The sequence below is a fragment of the Artemia franciscana genome, chromosome 1, assembly GCF_032884065.1.
Source record: "Artemia franciscana chromosome 1, ASM3288406v1, whole genome shotgun sequence".
NCBI lineage: Eukaryota > Metazoa > Arthropoda > Branchiopoda > Anostraca > Artemiidae > Artemia > Artemia franciscana.
The window spans coordinates 3,031,628-3,052,324 of NC_088863.1; the positions used below are offsets into that span (position 1 = coordinate 3,031,628).

Genomic DNA, 20,697 nt, shown 5'->3' on the forward strand with positions numbered 1-20,697 from the left:
AGTGATGGCATGGAGCTGCTGAGACAGCAATTTTGTTGCTCACATAATTGCTTCTATGTAGTGCAATTGGAAGATAACAAGGAACAATTCCATCAAGGAATGATAGGCCATGAACTGACCTATTTTAGTCTGTCAACTTAGAGGAATTACTGCAAATATTAAGAATTTATAATATTAATATAATCATCTAGGAAATGGGCATTTGACAGAACTTGAGAATTAGATTATGTCTCTAACCTGCTTTCAAAGTTTACAATGGTTAATAGCAAATAATGCTATTATTATGGCCAGCAAAGGGCCCTTTTTGGTGAAGCTTGGGCCCCCTGGTAAATCTGGAGTGGGCATTTGCACACCCCTGCCCCCCCCCCCCCCCAAATGGCACCTCTACATGAAACTATTGTTAATAGATACATTTTGACTTTTTGAACATCTTTTTTCTCTTGCAAAACTACTGAAAACTCACTGTTCTGGAGTTATTATATATTTGCACATCAGGGGGGGGGGGGGGGGTAAAGCATAGCATATATTAAATACAGCAATGGTTAGTTTATGTATTTAATATATGCTATGCTTTACCTCCACCCCCCTAATGTGCAAATTCATAGCCCCAATTTGTTTCTAAACTATCACATATTCATGATTTAAAATATCTGATCAACAAAAATGGAAATGAATGCAATTCTATATGTATAAATACAAGAATATTTGGGCTGGAATAGCTCCATAATGGTGAGTTTGCAGAAGTTTTGCAAGAGAGAAAAGATGTTTCAAAAGTCAAAATGCATTTATTAGCAATAGTTTCATAACCCCCAAAAATTGTTCCAGTAATACCAACATTGACCAAATGAACTAGGCCTACAACAAAATCGTTTTCAGCTTCACAACTTTACTTCTTTCCAATTTATAAGGTTTTGAAGATATATAAAAACATTTCCTAAATAAAAAAAAAACATTGATATGGCTCATAATTCTACTCAAATAACAGGAATTACATTTTCAGAACTAAAGGCAGAGAAAAAGCAACTAGTAACTTAAAATTAAGGTGAAATGTTGTTTTGTCAAAATTTGAATAGGTATAGACCTGTCATATAGGCATATTTCAGGGCCCTCTAGAGGGAGAAGGAGTTGAGGTGGGTAGGTTACTTTAAAATACCTTCTGGGACATACTTTAGCCTCTAGACCCATTCCTGAAAGTTTCATTTTCCTAACCTAACCCCTTTCTGAGATAGCAAGAAGTCAATTAACTAGAATTTTACCCTTTGAAATACCTTCCTGGGATACACTTTAACTTGTAGACCCATCCCTGAAAGCTTCATTTTTCCAACCAAACCCCTTTCTGGGATAGCAAGAAATCACTCAACTAGAATTTTACCAAATATCTTTTTAATTCTAAAAGTTCTGATGCATAATAGTACCAAATACAGAAATTTGCTATTGAACACACTAAATAAGTTTTAAAAGACACGCTTTAGCGACTAGAGTTGCCTAACTCTGAATGCACCCGATAAAAAAACAAAAACATAATAAAAGCACACTTCCACCACAAAAGGGCAAATCAAGTAAACATTCATAATAAATCACTAAATCATTTGTAATAATTATCACTTAAATATTTAGCTTTGTGCTAATACAATATGCACTTCATTTGCAGTAACACTCAAAGGAATATCGTACCACAAAGGAGAAAATCAAGTTTCATGTTTTAGATATTGATAAATATAAAGCTGCTATTGCACATTTTTATCTCTTATTTCTTGTAATAACTTGAGTGCTCTCTCCCTCTGTTCATATCGTTCCTTGTGCCTCCTCTCTGCCTGTTCTGTAAGTTTGTGCAATATTTCCACCACTGTTTTCTTTTTTTTAGTTTTCCTTTTTTGGCTGACTTCTGGCTCAGATGTGTAATCCGATTCAGATTCAGAATGTTCACAATTTTCTTCGTCAATTTTGAAGCCATCTTCATTTGAAGCAGTAGCAACAGGGGAAATTTCTGGCTTCTTTGCCATCAGATTGTCCATTTCATCATAAAATTGCCATGTTATTCTTCCCTCCCCACTTTGCTGTGTTTTTTCTTTTTTCTGTTTATATTGTGCCTTCAAATTTTGAAATTTTATTTTGCATTGTTCCCAAGAAAATTTGTACAGTGAATTCTCCAATGTTGTGGATGTAGTTTCCCAAAATTTTCTTGAATAGTTGCTGGTACCTTCCTCGTCTTTGCATAATTGTATTAAAATCAACGTGGAACGTTTATCCCATTCTTTGTTCATTGCTGGGGTATCTTCATAACTGGCATTAGATCGTGTCTCTTCTAGTAGCCCAGTTTTGTCTCTAGTATTAGTAGTTTTGGCTAATATTGCAATTGGAGCTTCTATCCCATTAAAGCCCTGTTCCATCAATGTGGTAATTCAGTTTTGTTTCCTGCATTAGTTGTTTCAGCCAACATGACAATTGGTGCTCCCTGAAGAACTGCTCCAGCTGCAACAGCTTCTTTGGCAGATATCCAAAAAAAATCACCTGGAAAATCAGGAAATATGACACTGAACATATTTCACACTGCAATAACAATGCAGGGACATGTTACCACAAAGAAAATAAAGATGGAAAATTATACTGGAATAAGAATCTAAACATTGAATAGCAATGTTTCTTCTAAAAAGAGATTGTTTATGAATGATATTTTTTAGCATAAAGTTTATGTTCTTTCCTCAATGGCTCCAACAAGCTATGAATTTCACAATTATTTCTGTCCTTTTTAAAATCAAGACACAAACATTTACCAAATAAAGATCAATAATCTAGTCAAACTTCTAACAAACAGAAATTATGCAAAAAACAAGAGTATAATTATTTAGATACAACTGAAAATTTCCATTACTATAACCAGGCCCAAATGTTGGATTTGTCTTGGTGGGAACACATATTTAGGAGGGGGCACAAAGTTGTAAATTAGACAAATTATATAAAAAACATTTGAAAGTTTTGCAGAAACATAAAGACTCCAAGACTTACATCCTTGCTTAACTGTTAAGCAAAACTTAGAATTGTTAATTTGATCAGCCTATTATATACAAGAATAAGCAGTTGCTATGGAATATACAAATGGTATACTATAATCACTATTTTAAGCAATTTGCAGGGAAAATTCAGTCATTTAAGAAATATTGTCCTATGTTAAACATATAGAGATTTTAGAAAATTCAAAGAATTATGTTTTTCAACTAAAGAATAATAAAAAGCTTTCAATAATACAATCACTAATCCCCCCAAAGACTCCAGGACCTGTTAAGGAGGGGGGTCATGAAACAAAACTTTAAAACGCATACTTAAAAACACTAAAAGGATTTTGGATGTGTAGGTCTTTCAAATTTGCAGCATTAGATAGCCAATTCCAATTATTTAGCTGCTTTCAAAAGTACTTATTGCAATAAATTATTAGCTTATTGTGTTTCAAATCTCAATAAGCTGCATTTGGTCCTTTTGCAGATAGAATTTTTTTTTTGAATATTATTAAATTATTATAATTAATTAGATTATTCTAAATTAATTAGAATGAAGTAACAGTATTGTTTGTTAGTTTCAAAGGTTCTATGGGTTAGTAAGATCTTTTTCTGAGAAATTCATTTTGAAATCCAAATTCCATTAAATGGAATAAAATCAAAACACTTATTCAATAAGATATACTGATTAATTTTTGAATGCAGGTGAGGTTGCATTTATTGCTGCAAACATGATATTGAAAATAAGTTTACATAGATTTCATTCCCTCACCTGAACCACTATCCATTAAGCACATGTTGTTTTCATAGCAAATGCCAACCAGTGAGCAAATAACAACCTTTCTCCCATCATGAGCCATTGTTTCTAGAAGAATTGGAAGCGTAATTTTATGATTACAGTAAATATCTCTTAAAAAAGACACTTACTCAGCCAGATTCAATACATTTTTACCATTTTCTCTTTTATTATATTGATAAATCCAAAATTGCTGAGAATTCCATGAATGAACATAATTATATATTAAACAATTAGACTGCTTCCATTAATTCTTTTCCCTAATATTGGCTATTATGTTGCCTTTGTTCATGTTCATTGTTATTGTTTTTGCATACAATATTAATAATAAATTCAAGTTGTTTAGAGGTTTTGAGAGGGGGAGGGAAGGGACAGGTAGCTCTACTCTTATTTTGTAAATTTTGATGAGTATTGTTTTTTTGGCTATAAAAGGAATATTTGTAATTTGTATGGTTTTCCTACTTAAGTATCAAGATTTTGGCCTGCATTTTTATTTTGGAGCAAATTTCCTATAACGTCTTATTAATTATCCCAACATGCAGAAATATCTCAGCCCTGTTTTGACACACACACACACACAAAATCAACAATATCCAGTGCCTGTTTTGAGTGGCCATATATCATTCATTCAGTTTTGGACAAATTTGGGCCAAAATAGTTACAAATTGTGTAATAAAGGAATTCATCAAATTTCAGTCACCAAATTTTCAACAACATGGAAAGAGTTGTAGATTTTACTGTCACTGAAGTCCTAATCTGCAAAAATTACTGCTAAGCTGTCATCAAGAGGTAAGTATCATAGTACAGTAAAGAATTATATAGACCTAGGGAAAGAATAGCTAATGTCCATTAACTATTTGGATCTGTCTTAGGTTCTTTTTTTCAGACTTGGGCAACTTTTCAAATTTCAGGAAAGATCTTAAGTACTATAGATGGATTGATAATATGAAGTAGCTAGCAGAAATTACACACAGGATTTGTTAAATTATTTGAGAAATCCCATCTAAACTCAACTTTTGTTCTTCAACACTGAAGTTCATTGGGATTAAAATGGGGAATAAACATTTTAGAATTTTCAGACAATGTAAGATATTTGTTATGAATGTGGTGGACTAATTACCATCTTTGCATATATACTCTCCCTCCCCTATAATGGGGATAAAGATAGGCCTAGGCTTTATACTAAACTTTAGAAATGTTTTTCACATTAACATAATATTATGAAACAAGTTTTGAAGACAAAAAACAATGCAAACCAACATAATCAGCGAAGTTGTAACTAAGCTATGGCTATATATGGTGTTAGAAAGGGGGCTGGGATGCACCTGCAAGGGTAGTAACTAATATATTTGGAATCAGTAATGTAAGGGCACATAGAATGATGAGGTAACTAGCACAGTAATTAAAAACGAAAACTCTAAATGTATCATCTTTTATTAAGGTAAAATATCAAGCAGTCAGACAGCTAATTGCCACTTTAAAATTTAAATTAATAAAAAATCTCTATTATACCACCTAGAGTTAGGAATATTTTGCTAATGAATTCGCCCTAACTTATTCTTAATAAGTCTTTGATTTGCTTGAATATTTCAACCATATACAATGTTGAATATTATGAATGTACTGATAGTGCAGCCTAATCTTGTGTACATATTTTTAAAGTTTGAGCAAAATCTTGAAAAATGCTAACAAATCTTGGACAGAGGATTTTCAAGTTAGGACAAACTATCTAAGTCACAGACAGGCTGAATTTTAGGGCAAATTTAATCTAAGTATTGCAAAGGAGAGTAATAGTAATTAAATAGGCTAGACTTAAAGGATTCAATTTTGCTGAAATTTAAATTTTGAAATCTTTCTGACATTGTAGTTACACAATCCTATTGAGCCCTATATATGTGGTGTCAAAGATTAGGAGCCTATTATTCATGTTTAGAAGAAATAAGTTTTAATCAAAAATACTTGTCTGAGGCTAGGAACTCTTTGAGTACTATGGGTCTTACTCTATGCTACTGTCATTTACTTAAATTATTATAAATGTCTTGAATTTTCAAAATAGCTTTATGCACAAGTCTTGAATTATGAAAAAAGAAATCACCAATGCAACAGCACAACACATAAATAAACACACACCATAGAAAAAAAAGACTGAAGGAGAAAAGAAAGACTGTTTTCCTACTTCAGTAATTAATATAGATAAACTAGAGTGAGGCCTTAGCCCTACTCATCCATCCAATTACATAGGTCAAACAGGAAAGCCATACACAATCAACCATAAAGAATAATCCATGGACAGGCAGTCGTGTTTTAAGTGTAAGTTGTCATCTACCAAATATTAAAAACTGTAAAAAAGACAAATGATTCAGAGGCAACAACCCAACACAAGGGCTCATCAGGAGAGTACACACTTGCCTTTCGGGTCTTGGCACTTTAAATTCCCAACCCAGGCAAGTCCCTCTCCCTCTCTAAAGAGCATTGGCTTTTGATGAACTTACACAATTTTAAATAGTTCATTGTGTTTATTATTTCATAAATATTTTGAAAATTTAATAAATATTTCAAAATGTCTATTTGTGTTATACAATTTAAAATTTCAAAGGAAAAAAAAATTAAAGCTCACCAAAGGCCCAAAGAAAGTGTTTTGAGCAGGGGTGTAGTTTGCCTTTAATAGTTTTGCCTATAAGGTGCTATGTGACAATTTTTTGGGTTTCCAATGTTATTTTGACCTGATTTGGAGAAATTGAATCCAACTTTGTCACATCTGTAGCATTTCAGCAAAATCATGCCACTAGTTTTGAGCCGCATGACATACCTAGATCAAAATTTTGAGGGTAAGGTTAACAGAAAGTTGGAAAACAATTTGAAAAAATTAATATGACTTAAAATCGAATTTAAATCATTAGAATTGTGTTTTCTAAACCAAGACAAGAATGAGAGAAAAGCTGACTCAAACCAAAATGATAAAAATCATACCCTAGTTTTTCAGTGGTTATAGGCTAACAAATAATCTAGAACTGTCTTCTATATAATATTCAATTCCTTAGAAATACTGAAACACCAGAAATAGAAGGTTGAAATCACATTTCAAGGGTATAATTTAGACTCTGAATGCATTTCTGAGAATGACATTCTCACTTATCTGCTGTCAAAGACAACAAAAGCCCCTCATTTAGAATCTATCATAAATTATACAAGAAAGGACGAATCTTAAAACAGTTATGCTAGTCTAATCACATGTATTTAAGTCATAAGCCTACGTTTTAAATTTTTCAAAATACTCGCCTAAATTAGACATTACTTGTCCAGAATGTAATTAATGATGATTAATCATCGAACAACGTCACTAAGTCCCGCCTCTTATTGTCATTAATCACAATCACTCGACGTGGAATGCACCCTTCATTGTTGGTTTTTCAGGCGACAATACCTGATACTTTGACTTTTCCGAAAGCTCTAGTTGCCATTGATGCTTCCAAATTGAGAGTATATTGTAATGGTGATGGTACAAAATTAAGTTGGAGGTATGAAGTTGGTATCTTGTCATTGTCTAGCTCTTCAGTAAAAAAAATTACACTACTAACCATTTTGACCTTTGTTGTCGAACCCAGCAGCGTCAATTGCAGAGGGAAGAAGGCATTCCCTTTAATTTATGTTTGGAAACTGAAGTTTGCAAGTAATCTATGTGTAAAAAAAAACCTAGTTTTCATGTTCATTATAAGTAATTCTCATTAAGCTTAAAATTTTAAACCATTAGCCAGAAGTTTAAGTGTCATTGCATATTAGCAAATGGGAAAGATGTACACAAAAAAATATTTTTTTTTATGAAAACTAAGCTGTTTCATTTAACATTTCTGATGATTCTTGAATAAAGTTTATAAGCCATGAAGACTGCAGTATGTGTTCTAGAAAGCTGTTCACAGAAGCAAGTTTACTTTTTTTGTTGATTTTTTTTCACAAGGTGTGATCGTACTTTGTCAATGAAACTAATAACAAAAAACGTCGGGCTACAGTGAAATGCTTTCTTTTAACATTTATAGTAAAATGGCAATGTAGGCTCAAACAGGGCTAATGGTATTGATTAAAAATTATGAGATAGCTCTTCGATTCTATACGATTCAAAAGCTATTTGTTTAGTCTCCTCATTTCATAGAATACGCTATTACATAATATGGTACGCTTAATCTTGAACAGATTTTTCAGACCATACAAAAGAAAAAGCTGTTATAGATAATTTAATTTAGCTTGTTTGATTAATTTTAGATTTCAACCATTTAGAAACAGTTGCACACTATTAGTTAAAAGGAGTATGGGATCTCTTAAATGAAGTTAAAATTTCAAAGAGGATGTTTTTGACAAACACATTTTACATTTCAGTCAAATGTTTTTCAAATAATAATAGAAATGTAAACGGGGGAGGGGGCTCTAGGCATGGGTCTAGTTTATTTCCAATCATATTGGACTTATAATTACACAAAACTCTTGATTATTTTTGTAGGTAAGCATATAAATTCAATCTTCTATTGGATGCTCAAAATTTTCCACGATAAGAGAAGAGCTTCCCACTCCCCATTTGTAACATCAATCTTGGACTGTGAACATTAGATACCTTATGATTTTGGATCAAACACAAGCGATTTAATTGGTCAAAATTACCCTTACACAGGTTTCCTTTCAAAACAAAATGAATAATTACTATAAACAATTTGTTTGTCATTTGACGGGTTTTATTTGTTCCAAATTTAAGCAATTTATAGCTAACAAACTGTTAGGGGAGGAAACAAGTTTCTTTTTTTTCCAGGTTCTTGATGAAAAACCACCAATTAAAATGTCTGAGAGAGATTTTCTGACGGGATGTGTTAGGTGATACTTGCATGTTGCGTTTTGCCAAGATTCAAATGGAGCATTTCTAGATTTCTTCTCTTGACTCAATTTTTAAGTTCCTCCTGTTTTCCAATGAGGCAACTGCTCTTTCCTGACCCTTCATTGACCCATTTTGCCGTTGGCTCAAGGCCACAAAAAGTATGTTTTTAAATTGCAATTTTTCGAATTACGCGACAGATTCTTTCGATGGTGGAAAATACAAAAGGAGAGGACCAAGATGCAAAGATTATTTACTTTTGTAAAGTCTCAGCTGACACTTATTTGAAATTACAAATAAAAAAAGAAGACCATAAAGCGGGGCTCAGACGACGTTCGTAAAGTTCATAAAGTGGTTGGTAAGCTTCATGAAGTTGCTTCGTTAAACTTCTTTACAACTTTACGACACCAAATATGAAAGTTAAACTTTAGTTAACTTTTTTCGTAAAGTTGACCAATAGGGAAAGAGTTTCAGAGCGAAACTTTTAAACATATTGAGAAATGTGGAATATTGAAGCTGAAGACATTCTCATTTCTCTAGTCCGAGAGAAGCCTGTCTTATTCCAGGCTTCTCAAGGAAAACACAAAGATAGAATATGCATAGAAAATATATTCAAAGAAATTAGTTATGATATGACTGTTATGTGCCCTCAGTTTGGTGGTGAGTTTACAGGTGGGTTGAACACTACTTTTGTTGTGTGGTTGCACTTTAGACCATATATCAGATGCTATACTATCTGCAAAAGAAGCAACTATTGCTCACTCATTCCTTCAAAGCAGGGGAAACCAGCAGAGGGGTCCAGAGGTCTTTATGGGTGACCACTCATTTGAGAGGTCGTCACTCCAGGGACTGATAGCCTATTCTTGAAATCTGAATGATCTCTTGATAGAGTTATGACCTATTCTTGAAATCTAGCTGACCTCTATAGACTGATGATCCATTCTTGAATCTGAGTGATCAGTCTGAAGAGTGATGGCTCTGACTGGGCCAACACTCCACAAAAAGATCACCCAGATTTCAAGAACGGGCCTTCAGTCCCTGGAGTGGTGACCTGTTAAATGAGTGATAACCCAGAAAAACTTGTGGACCTCACTGGGAACCAGTACAAAGCCATATGATTTTAGGTACCATATTCCAAGTGTTTTATTTTGGCTTGTCTAGTAGCCTACTTGGCATACTAGGCTACCTCACTATTAATTATTTGCACATACCCCTTTTCTGAATGGCAGACAAGTCTACCACAGACACACACTTGATATAGAAATAGATTATTTGTAACATTTGGCATACCCAGTGCATACTTTTTGCATTATGTTTCTAACATTTGGTACACCATATGCTGGCCTAAACAGGCCTAGTTTTGGTAAAATTTTAGTTAATGGACCTGTTAGGTTTAGGTTAAAAAGATGAATCTTTCTGGTATGGGTCTATAGGCTAAAGTATGTCTTGGGAAGATATTTTAAAGTACCCATCTCCACTCCTTCTCCCTCTAGAGGGCCCTGAAATTTGCCTACATGACATGTCTATTACCTACTGAAATTTTGACAAAACATCATTTTCCTAAATTTTCATTTACTTGTTGCTTTTTTTCTGCTTTTAGTTCTGAAAATGCAATTCCTGCTATTTGAGTAGAATTTTGAGCCATATCAATGTTTTTTTTTCATTTTTTTCAAAATTGGAAAATGAGACTTTCAGGGATGTGACTACAGGCTAAAGTATGCCCCAGGAATGTATTTTGAACTACCCACATCCACTGCTTCTCCCTTTAGATAGCCTGAAATTTGCCTACATGATAAGTCTATATCTATTGAAATTGTGACAAAACATTTTACCCTAATTTTTTATTATTAGTTTCTTTTTCTCTGGCCTTAGTTCTGAAAAGGCAATTCCTGTTAATTCAGTAGAACTTAAGGCCATAACACTGGCTTTTCTAAATTTAGGAATACTAATTTGTGTTACCTCCTTATTGGTTAAATATAAGGCTGACATTATTTATTCCCCATGAGTTTTTTTGTGTTGATTTCATTGATGTCAGTTGCTTTCTGTTAAGAATATATTTATTTTTTAAATCAAGCTTCTTCTTTTGTGAAAAAATATGGACTGTTGTTCTTTTTACATGTTGTATTAATATTGCTGATTGTCTGTATGTCCCAGGAAGGTCTGGAAGAAGAAATCTGGGGACAGTAAGCAGGAAGGGCATGCAAAAGTATAGAATGGCTGGCCCTTAGCTTCCTATTGCACTTCATGAGAAGTGCATGAGAGGGTCATGAGAGATGGCTGGTGAATGTAATGGGGGTGAATGTTTTACAAGGTTTAAAAATTTAGGGCAATTGCTCAGGTTGGCAGCTGAGCATGAAAGTAAAATTTGTGATTTGTTTTCTTTGTGACTTTTATGTTTATATAATGTCATTTTTTATAAGTTAATCTTCATTGTTTTGTTTTAATTGCTATGTCCCTATGGCTTTAGTGTAATAAAACCTACATATGTTTATCCATTTCCTGTAAACAGACAGGAGTTCTATATTTCCTAGTTTCATATTCAGGTTTATTTTATTTATTCTAAAAGCTTCTATCTTCAGCACAGAACCACCATGACCTTGCTAATATTTAGTTGTCTTTTAGCTCTCTCATGTGAAGAGCAGTGGAAAAAGCTGAGGGAAACCTATTGCCGCCACAAGCGGAGCCTTAAAAAGCCCTCAGGAGCCAAAGGTGGGGAAATAAAACCTATTGCCTGGCCACATTTCCTTGCTATTGATGCATTTTGCTCAGACCAACTTAAATTCCGCAAGCCAAGAGCTGGCATAACTAATTATGTACAGGCATCTAGTGGAAGTAGCAACATAGCAACAGTCAGCCTGTCCCCAGAAGCTCAAGAAGCATCACAGAACTCTTCCAAAAAAATTGATGCAGATGAAGCATCCCAAGCAAGTCCAAATTTTGTGAGGTAATTTTCATCTTATTTAGGCATATGACTAAAGTGATATCACTGGATTTAATCAATATTGTGGCTTGTTTTGTATTGTTTGAGAACAAAATTTTCCATATAGTAAAAAAACACAGATATCCTAGAAGCTGAAGACTAACTGCAATTTAAAACACCCCCAGAGACATGAGCTAAGGTTACTAACTAATTGTCAAAATACAAAATCTCTCCAAATCTTCATCTTTGTAATTTGTAGGTAAATAGGCTACACATTTATTACTATGCTCTTTGCACTTCTACAGTTAAAAAAAAGTATTACTTGGAAATAAAATTCTTGAATTAAGGTGTGATGCTACATAAGTAGATATGCTTAGCTGGAACTGAAATTTTTTTAAAGTTGGGACTAATGTCTAGTACACCAATGCTGTGGTTAGCCATGAAATGTTCTTTTAAACACAATATATAATGATTCTGAAGCTTATTCTCAAGAATAGGTAGATTATTGATAAGACCACCATCAATGTTAAGGATAGAAAACAAATATCCCAATAGCCTAGGTTAAAAATAAACAGGTAACACAGCAAAGCCAAGAAAGTAAAGTAAACACAGGCAGAGGGGCAGGGGTTCATTCAGTAGTAGCCTATATTAAGCAAGCAAAATAAATCATAAGAAGCCACTACACAATGTGTCCAATCAGGGTGGAAATGGGTTGAGAAGTAGTCTCAAGCAAATAGGCTACAATCAAAACAAGCCAGAATGCACTGCACACCAAGTGTAGAGACATTAGCAACCCCATAGCTAGAGCCCCTTGTGAAATAATCAACAAATCATGTCACAGAGCTATGTTCTCTGTGTTTTAACACCTTAGGTCCATGGACTTCCACAATTCCAATTTCACAATTCGTTGAGAAAGGTTTTACAACGTCATTTTTCTACCAATGCCACATTTTATTTGGTATTGTTTCAGTCTCTTTTGTGCCTTCAAAAGAAACTGATGCAGAGGAAGCATCCAAAGTAGGTCCAAAGTCTGAGAGGTAATTTCAATCTTATTTAGGCATAAGACTAAAATTATATCAATGGATTTAATCACTATTGGGGCTTGTTTTGTATTGTTCAAGAACAAATTGATAGAATGCATTTATATGAGAATGCAAAAATCTCAAGCATCAGCTTGGTTATAAATGTAAAATGGCCTACTGTATGAGGAAAAAGAAATTCACTTATCAGTTGAGTGACCCATGGTTCTTAAGATGTCATTATGCATTAATCTTAGTATATTCATAGCTAATAAGCATACCTTTCTTGACTTAGCCCTAGTCTGACCCTGTGACCTAATCTGTCATTTTTTCATAGCTGTTGCAGCTCAAACTCATTGCCTCTTACACTAGTTCCTACATTCACTTTGTCCTGGGGTTGCTCTTTGGTTTCTTTTTGTTGTTCAAACATTCATGTTTTTTTGTTCATTTTTTTTCCTTTTTCAAGTGGCCATAAAAAGAGGAGGAAGTCTTGTGACCCAGCAGACCTGGATGCACAAATTTCTTCCGTGTCACACAAAATTGGAGACTTAGTGGATGTCATTGGGCAACAAAAAAGCAAAAAAGAACAGCCAGCGGATTGGGTCTCCATGGCCTTGGCTGAAGACTTGAAGAAACTGCCGACTGACTTAAGAGTCAAGGCTCAGGCTGAAATGTTCGGAGTGCTTGCTAAGTATACAGAGATGGCAGTAAATAGGGTTTCAGTACAAGAAAACGTTGTGAAGAGTTTCAATTTTCATGATTACTGCTAAAAACAGTTACCATTTATTCAAGATTTTATTTGTATAATGTTTGCTCAATAATACTTGTAACTATTCTGTTGTGAATAGTAGTTTGTAATTCAAATCAGATTTAATTTCTCATGGTAGTGTACAGCTTGTAGTAAATTCACATTTCCATATTATAACCATGGCAAATAGGCTAAATTTTGCCAGTACTTCCAACAAGATTGTGATATGTATACTATTTGACTGTGAACAAATTTGATACATGATAATAGTTATTGGAAGCTGCTACTATGTTGGTTGTGATGGCAACACCATCCACTTTTTGGGATCCCGAAATGTAAGTAGAGGGAAGAAAGTTAAAAAAAAAAGTTTTCTGTTTCACAGCAAGGAATCTAAACTTGTAAGTACATACCAGCCAAATTTCACTTCAGTATATTGTTTTATGAATTTTCACGTGTATATTCAAGTATTGTAAAATTGAGAATCTGTTTTAATTAAAAATAACTTAAGAATGAAAAATTACTTCCACATGTGACAAAGAATGACTGTACAGCATCCAATGAATCTCATATAAAGTGTCTCATATCAAAATTTCATTTTGATTTTTAGATATGTAACCTTTCAGATACTTAAAAGTACTTATATATACTTAAAAGCTAAGAAATATTCTGAGATTGCTGTAGTCAGTCACCAATTATGCACAGTGATTGCAGTATAATCACTTCTACTACATTACCTACGATTTAGAAATCAAACTATGCAGCAAACTATGACATTTTCATTATAATTATATAACAATCATAATATATACAATAATAATATAACTATGTAAAATCATAAGGCAGCAACATAATTCTACACAAGGCTTGAACAGTTACTGTCTATTTACAATATCATTCTGCCAAGGTACTTTTCCAATACCTCAATACTTCACCTCAATAGTATAGTTATTTGCCCCAAGCCTGTTTATTCTGTCCCATGTATCAGCTGGGGCTGGGATATTTCTCCACTGGCCATTGTCCTCATCACCTTGATCCGCATCTCCAACATTAATATACCTTGCAGTGGTCACTGTCACTCCATCCCTAACTCTCAGGAAATTATGCAAGCAAACACATGACATCACTATCAGGTTCACTTTTTCAAGTGAAGTGTGAATTGGTGTAAAAAAGATCTGCCACTTCGCGGCAAGGATGCCAAAGCAGTTTTCAATTATTCTTCGGGCTCGCGATAATCTGTAATTAAATACCCGTTTTTGATGGTCCAAATATTGTCCAGGGTAAGGCCTCATGATGTAGCTTTTTAAGGGAAAAGCTTCATCCCCCACAATAAAGTTAGGAAACAGTGTTGTTGATCCTGGCAGAAAGGCATCAGGTGGTAGGCGAAAAGCACCACTGTCAAGGTCTCTGGCAAACTGAGTATCAGAGAAAACTCCCCCATCACTTCTACTACCAGGTGCACCAATGTCTACAAAAGTAAATTTGTAATCAGCATCACAAACTGCCATTAGGACAATGCTGAAGAAATTCTTGTAATTGTAGTAAGTGCTCCCAGATTTATAAGGAGCAACCACTTGAATATGTTTGCCATCAATTGCACCACAGCAGTTTGGTAAGTTCCAGCGGGAGTAAAAGTAGTTAGCAACTTCCTTCATGTTCTCAGTTGACAAGTTTGGTAAATAATCATTTTTCAGTGCATCAATAATGGCAGTCATAGTTTCTGTGGTAATCCCAACAATTGAGCTGTGCCCATGGCGGTGCTCATACATCAAAGACTTTTGGGTTTTCCCATCTGCTAAGTAACGAATTGTAACACACAATCGTTCAGCAGGAGATATGGGTATTCTCATATTTGTTGTACTCTTCTCCAACTTATTGAACACCTTACCAAGAAGGCTATTCCAACTTTCTGGAGTCATTCTGACATAATTGGCAAACATAATCACATCATTTGAGATGATTAGCTCTTTCATGAGGTTATGAGATGGCCCCTGACCTATCCTCCTTGAAACATCAAAAATTGGTCTAACCCATACACTTCTTTTTCTTTCTCTGGTTTTCTTTCTCTTCTTCAAAAGAAGCAGCTGCAGCAACTGCAGGTTTAAAAGTAGCAACAGCTCCTCTTCCATCTTGACCTGGAAATGAAAAAAAGATAAGCTAGGTTTGGCTTAATATGTAAAGCCCAAGATTTTCCAGAAATATGATCAGCTAGCTTCTATGGTTTTATTTGAAAAAAGCAAAAGGACAATAAACCAGATTAACTTAAAAATCTAGTTTAAACAACAATCTCAACAAAAATAGACTATATAATATAGGCATTGGGCTAATCATTCTGTTTTTAAATAATGTCAGCCATATATTTAATGTATAAGGAGGTGGCATAAAAAAGTATTCCCAAATTTAGATAACCCAGTGTTATGGCTTAAAGTTCTGCTCAATTAACAGGAATTGCCTTTTCAGAAACTGGCAGAAAAGAGTATTCCTAAATTTAGAAAACCTAGTGTTATGGCTTAAAATTCTACTCAAGGAATTACAACAGAATTCTACTACAGGAATTGCCTTTTCAGAACTAAGGCCAGAGAAAAAGAAACTGAAAACCAAAAATCAAGATAAAATTAGGTAATTAATAATAAAATTAAGGTAATGATAATTATAATAATGACAAAATTTGTAACATTTAAATATATTGTATTGCTTGAATATGTGAATTTCTGACAAGGAAGAGGTTGGGGCTTTGGGCCAGTTTCTAATTGTATAAACAAATACACCTTCAGCAGTTATTTCAGAACTGGGTAGCCTAAGTCATTAGTGTGGCTAGAAGCTTCATTGTAAGATTGCATATTGTGGTTTTCGTTTGTCTTTCTTAGTCATTCCATTCAAGATGCTCTGGGTATTTTTCATTGTGATAGATTGTCTTAATGCTCTGCTGAAAAATGAAAAATATTTCAATTGCACAGGATTGGAAAATTTCAGTAGACTAATCAATTAAAAGTCCTAAACTAGCGAGGGAAGTGAGACACTTCCAATTATTAGTATACAGCTCCATGATTTTCCCCTGGCTATGTAGGCTAAGTGGAAGGTCACTGGAAGCTTTGTTCATTTCAATCTTAAGTTTGACCTACATTTGTGACACTTCATTAAATGGCTGTAAAGGAATACTTTTATTTATTTGTTTGTCTTCTACATGATTTGTTTTTCTTAATCTTTATATTGATATACATTTCTTACAAATTAATTAGTTATACCACAGTTGCATTTGTAAGTTTTGACCTACTTTGTAACCCCTGGTCTCAAAATTGCATATAAATTTATTGAAGCTAGGAAACATAGAACTCCTGTCTGTTTAAAGAAAATGGATGGACATAAGTAGGTTTTATTACACTAAAGCCGCAGAGCCATGACAATTAAAACAAAACAGTGAAGATTAACTTTAGCCATCTATGATGACCCACATTCTTGTCTATACATGTCTATACAATTCATTGAAAAGGAAGGACCTTACTGGCATTTCTTCATTTGTATATATGGGTTTAAAAGAAAGTTTATATGGCAAGCCAGTAGGCCAGTAAAGGACCTGGTGGTCCTTTAGCCATGAAGTTCAATAGGAAGCTAGGGGCCAGCCATACCATGCTTTTGCATGCCCTTCCTGTATACTGTCCCCTGATTTCTCTAAGTTACCTTTTAAAGTAGGGCCAATTCTGTCTGAGGTTACAGAGTCACATCACTGTCCTAGACCAAATAAACTGACAATGCCAGGAATTAAACCTGTGCCTCTTGGACAAAAGATTCCCAATCTAGAGTGCCAGCCACTTAGCATGGAATGCAAATGTGACCATAGAACAACAATTATTTTAAAAAAGAAAATATTGAACAAAAAAAAACTCAAGTCATTGTTGCTGCAATGTTCACTACTGTCCAATAAACAATATACATTTTATTTAAACAAATTAATTTAAAAACAAGTATCAACAAAACTCCATCAGGGATTGTATTTACTTAACATACAACCAGCATAATGACTGCTTAATTTTGTGATATTATATTATTTAAATAATAAAAAAAAGAAAAATTATATATTATATTTGTTTTCAACCTGCTCTTTGAGCAAAACCATTTGTGACAGCAATATGCCCATGTTTGGCTTAAAATCTCTCTAAATACTTTAAACAAAAGGAATTAAAAAAACAATTATGATGATTAGCAAGCGTTATGGCTTTAATTTCTACACAATCAATAGGAATTGGTTTTTCAGAACTAAAGACAGAGAAAAAGAAACTTATAACCAAAAACTAAGGTAAAATGTTGTTTTGTCAAAATTTCAATAGATATAGACCTGTCATGTAGGCAAATTTGGGGACCATCTAGAAGGAGTGGAGGTAGGTACCTCAAAATACCTTCCTGGGACACACTTTTGCGTGATGACACATCCCTACAAAGGACAATAAACCAGATAACTATTTAAGTGAATCCTCCCAATTTCTGTGATCTGACATTGCTGGGACTCAGATGATAAGCCTGTTTTGTCAGCAGCAAATTAGAGGTTACAATAATGGCTTGACATCACCTTGAAAAGACTAGGAGCTGACTAAGAAGAATGGTAGGAAGTCTCTCTTGAGTATCTTTAAGTGTAGTAGACATCAGTGGTTTGGAATTTAGTTTCAACGTTTTGCCCTAAATATCAAGTGTGCTATAAGACTGAATTCTTGCTAGGATTTTTGGCACCACTGTCAACTTCACAAGAAAATAGGAAAAACCAGGGAATCTGGATATTCTGAATCATGAAGGAAAACAGAATAAGTAACATAATAAGCCCTTATGCCTCATTAAACTATACTTACACCCTGAACTCCTTACTTCTTCAAATGCTAGTGAAATTTGAATAGTTTACTGCTCAAAACTCACGTAAAGTACAAGGCTCGTGTGAGCGGTGAAAACTTTACGGAAACAAACTTTGTGAACCACTTTATGAATTTTACGAACGTCGTCTGAGCCCCGCTTAAAAGTCATAGCTATTTCTCGCTTACACACTCAATTCTAGCAACGTTGTCATGCAAGTTTTAGATAGTGAAAACAGTGAGGAGCTGAGTGGTATAACGGTCAATTTTAGATACGGGAGTATGGTGAGTACAGTGCTTAAAGCACATGCACATAAATTAGCTAAATAAAAGATTTTTCAAAGCAAAGTAAAGACAAACATTAAGATTAAAAATGGCAGATATAAAGAGGATAATGACTCGTCGCACCTGCTCTTTCCAATGAGTTTTTCTTCTTACTGCTTCAAAAATGAATGGTCAAATACAAACGCAATATTATAAAAGCTTGGCTTTTCATTTTTTTTCGGTTCATTTCTGTGTTTTTCCGATTTCCTTTGTATTAGTCAACCTAAACTGTGTTTTGTATAAGTTTTTTTTTTCCTGTTCGTACTCATTTTTGAGTTTATCATCCAAATTGGAACTTTGACTTGACAAATGCTATGTGACCAATAGCCTTTGGGCTTTAATGGGTCCATAAATCTATATCTCTGAGTTGTACTCTGGCGTAAAATTTTTCTATTAAACCGTTCATGATAATACCCAGTAAGTAAAAAATGAGCCATGTCAATGTATCATGGTTGATCGTGAAAATATAAGACGTGGATCATATACCACAGTTGATGGTGGAAATTCGTGTTTTTCACCATCATTGAAGCAGCTGTCATAGCATATTGAAAGAGGGTTCCATCTGACACAAATGCAAAATTCCAGCACCCTTTTTAAGTAAATACAGATGCCACGCAATATACAAATTTTTAGTATACATTGAATATACATATATTATTATATGACATAAATAGGGACTTGAATTAAATTTGAAAAAAATGCTTACATTAAATTTAAATAGAGAGTAACGTGAAAACTTAAAACAAAGAGTGGTTATATGTACTTGTACGAAAAAAGGGGCTGACCCTCCCCTCAATCACCTGCTCTTTACGCCAGAATTAAACTTTTTTCACCAACACTGTAATAAAAGAAAAACGTGATAAACATGCTAATTTCCTGATTGGTGGAATTTGCTTTAAACAATATACTCTTACATTGAAATTTCCCGAAAAACACTGTATAAATAATAAACTAGCAGATATCAACAGACTGAACTGTTTGTTAGTGTTATAATGACTCTTTGTATTTGTGATTTGGACTCACAAATACATAATACGCACTAGTATAAACACAGATAACGAGTAGTATAATTTGGGTGTGAAGAGCAAGGGGTTAAGGGAAGCATCTAGCCTCATCCATCCCCTTTTCATGTATATAAAATTTTCTGTTCATTTCAAGTATTAAATTTACTCTTTGAGTTCATTAAAAAAAAAAATGCTTGATCAATTTAAACTTTTTCAAAAATAGTCTACTATGCGTACTTTGCAAACACGTGGTTTGGCTTAAAAGCCTCGATGAATCACTTTGTACAAAGAAACATCTAAGTTTGAGGTTTCTAAATTGAACCAATATATGAGTAAAAAATAAACTATAATGGCATTTACAACACAGGAATGAACGCACATTGCTCTAATCTGCACATGATGGATAATCCCAGTACCTTTGCATAACCCTTCTCACCCCATGATTCCCCCAAAAGTTCTGAATAAGCCAATACTGTGTGTTATTTTGTTTCCCATAGCCATTTATATTAACAGCAACATTTGGAGTTTTGTCACACTTACTGTCTGTATATATTCCTGAAGAGTAAAACAAGAAATTTTCGGAGCCAGGCATTGCGGTGAAAACAGGACCGCGCAGCAAAGCCGCTTTGATCATCTTTGAAGTTGGAAAGTCTTTTATAAGATGCTATGACAGGCTTAAGACAATCAACAGAACAATTTTTTTCGTTCAAGTAGTCCATTTGATTGCATAGTCCTCCATTATTTATAATCCACTGCCAAGACGCAACGTAAGATCCACCCTCACAACCATAGATACTGGCATCACAATCAATTATTTGTTGCCTGCTTAGCGGTATAGTTTCACTTAAATTCATTTTACAGGAGTAATATTCAAGTGATGACGCTGCTACATAAGCCCAAGAGTTTCCACATAGTCCCGTATTACCCATAGGGGTGAGACAAGGGTCAACCCTTAGATCAGTTATTTTGGGAATCTTAGGAGTGTTTACGCATTTTACAGTTAGGCTTCTTGAAATTAGGCTTGAATTATGAATATATAATTTACTTTTTCATTCTCCTCCTCTGTGTAGTCAGAAAAGATGTTCTCACTCATGATGTATGAGTGGTCACCATTGTTTGCTTTGCTGTTATGGGCTTTAATTGCATTAGTTTTACTAAGCCACAGTTTTTTTCTAAGGGAATTCATTTGTGGGTTAGGATATCTAT

The 20,697-nt window shown here is 34.1% G+C and overlaps 3 protein-coding genes across 3 annotated transcripts; 1 reads left to right on the plus strand and 2 right to left on the minus strand.

Annotated features, from left to right (window-relative positions):
• Positions 1 to 8,961: 8,961 nt before the first annotated feature.
• LOC136043914 (uncharacterized) lies at positions 8,962 to 13,447 on the plus strand. The gene is made up of 3 exons (XM_065728962.1): positions 8,962 to 9,316; positions 11,267 to 11,588; positions 13,050 to 13,447. Exons 1-3 carry the CDS (start codon positions 9,145 to 9,147, stop codon positions 13,351 to 13,353), a joined length of 798 nt encoding a protein of 265 aa, XP_065585034.1. The 5' UTR covers positions 8,962 to 9,144; the 3' UTR covers positions 13,354 to 13,447.
• Positions 13,448 to 14,251: 804 nt separating this feature from the next.
• LOC136033650 (uncharacterized) lies at positions 14,252 to 18,324 on the minus strand. The gene is made up of 2 exons (XM_065714475.1): positions 18,167 to 18,324; positions 14,252 to 15,463 (listed from the first exon to the last, which is right to left on the minus strand). Exon 2 carries the CDS (start codon positions 15,455 to 15,457, stop codon positions 14,252 to 14,254), a length of 1,206 nt encoding a protein of 401 aa, XP_065570547.1. The 5' UTR covers positions 15,458 to 15,463; positions 18,167 to 18,324.
• Positions 18,325 to 20,027: 1,703 nt separating this feature from the next.
• Positions 20,028 to 20,420, minus strand: LOC136033657 (uncharacterized). The gene has a single exon (XM_065714487.1). It carries the CDS (start codon positions 20,418 to 20,420, stop codon positions 20,028 to 20,030), a length of 393 nt encoding a protein of 130 aa, XP_065570559.1.
• Positions 20,421 to 20,697: the final 277 nt, after the last annotated feature.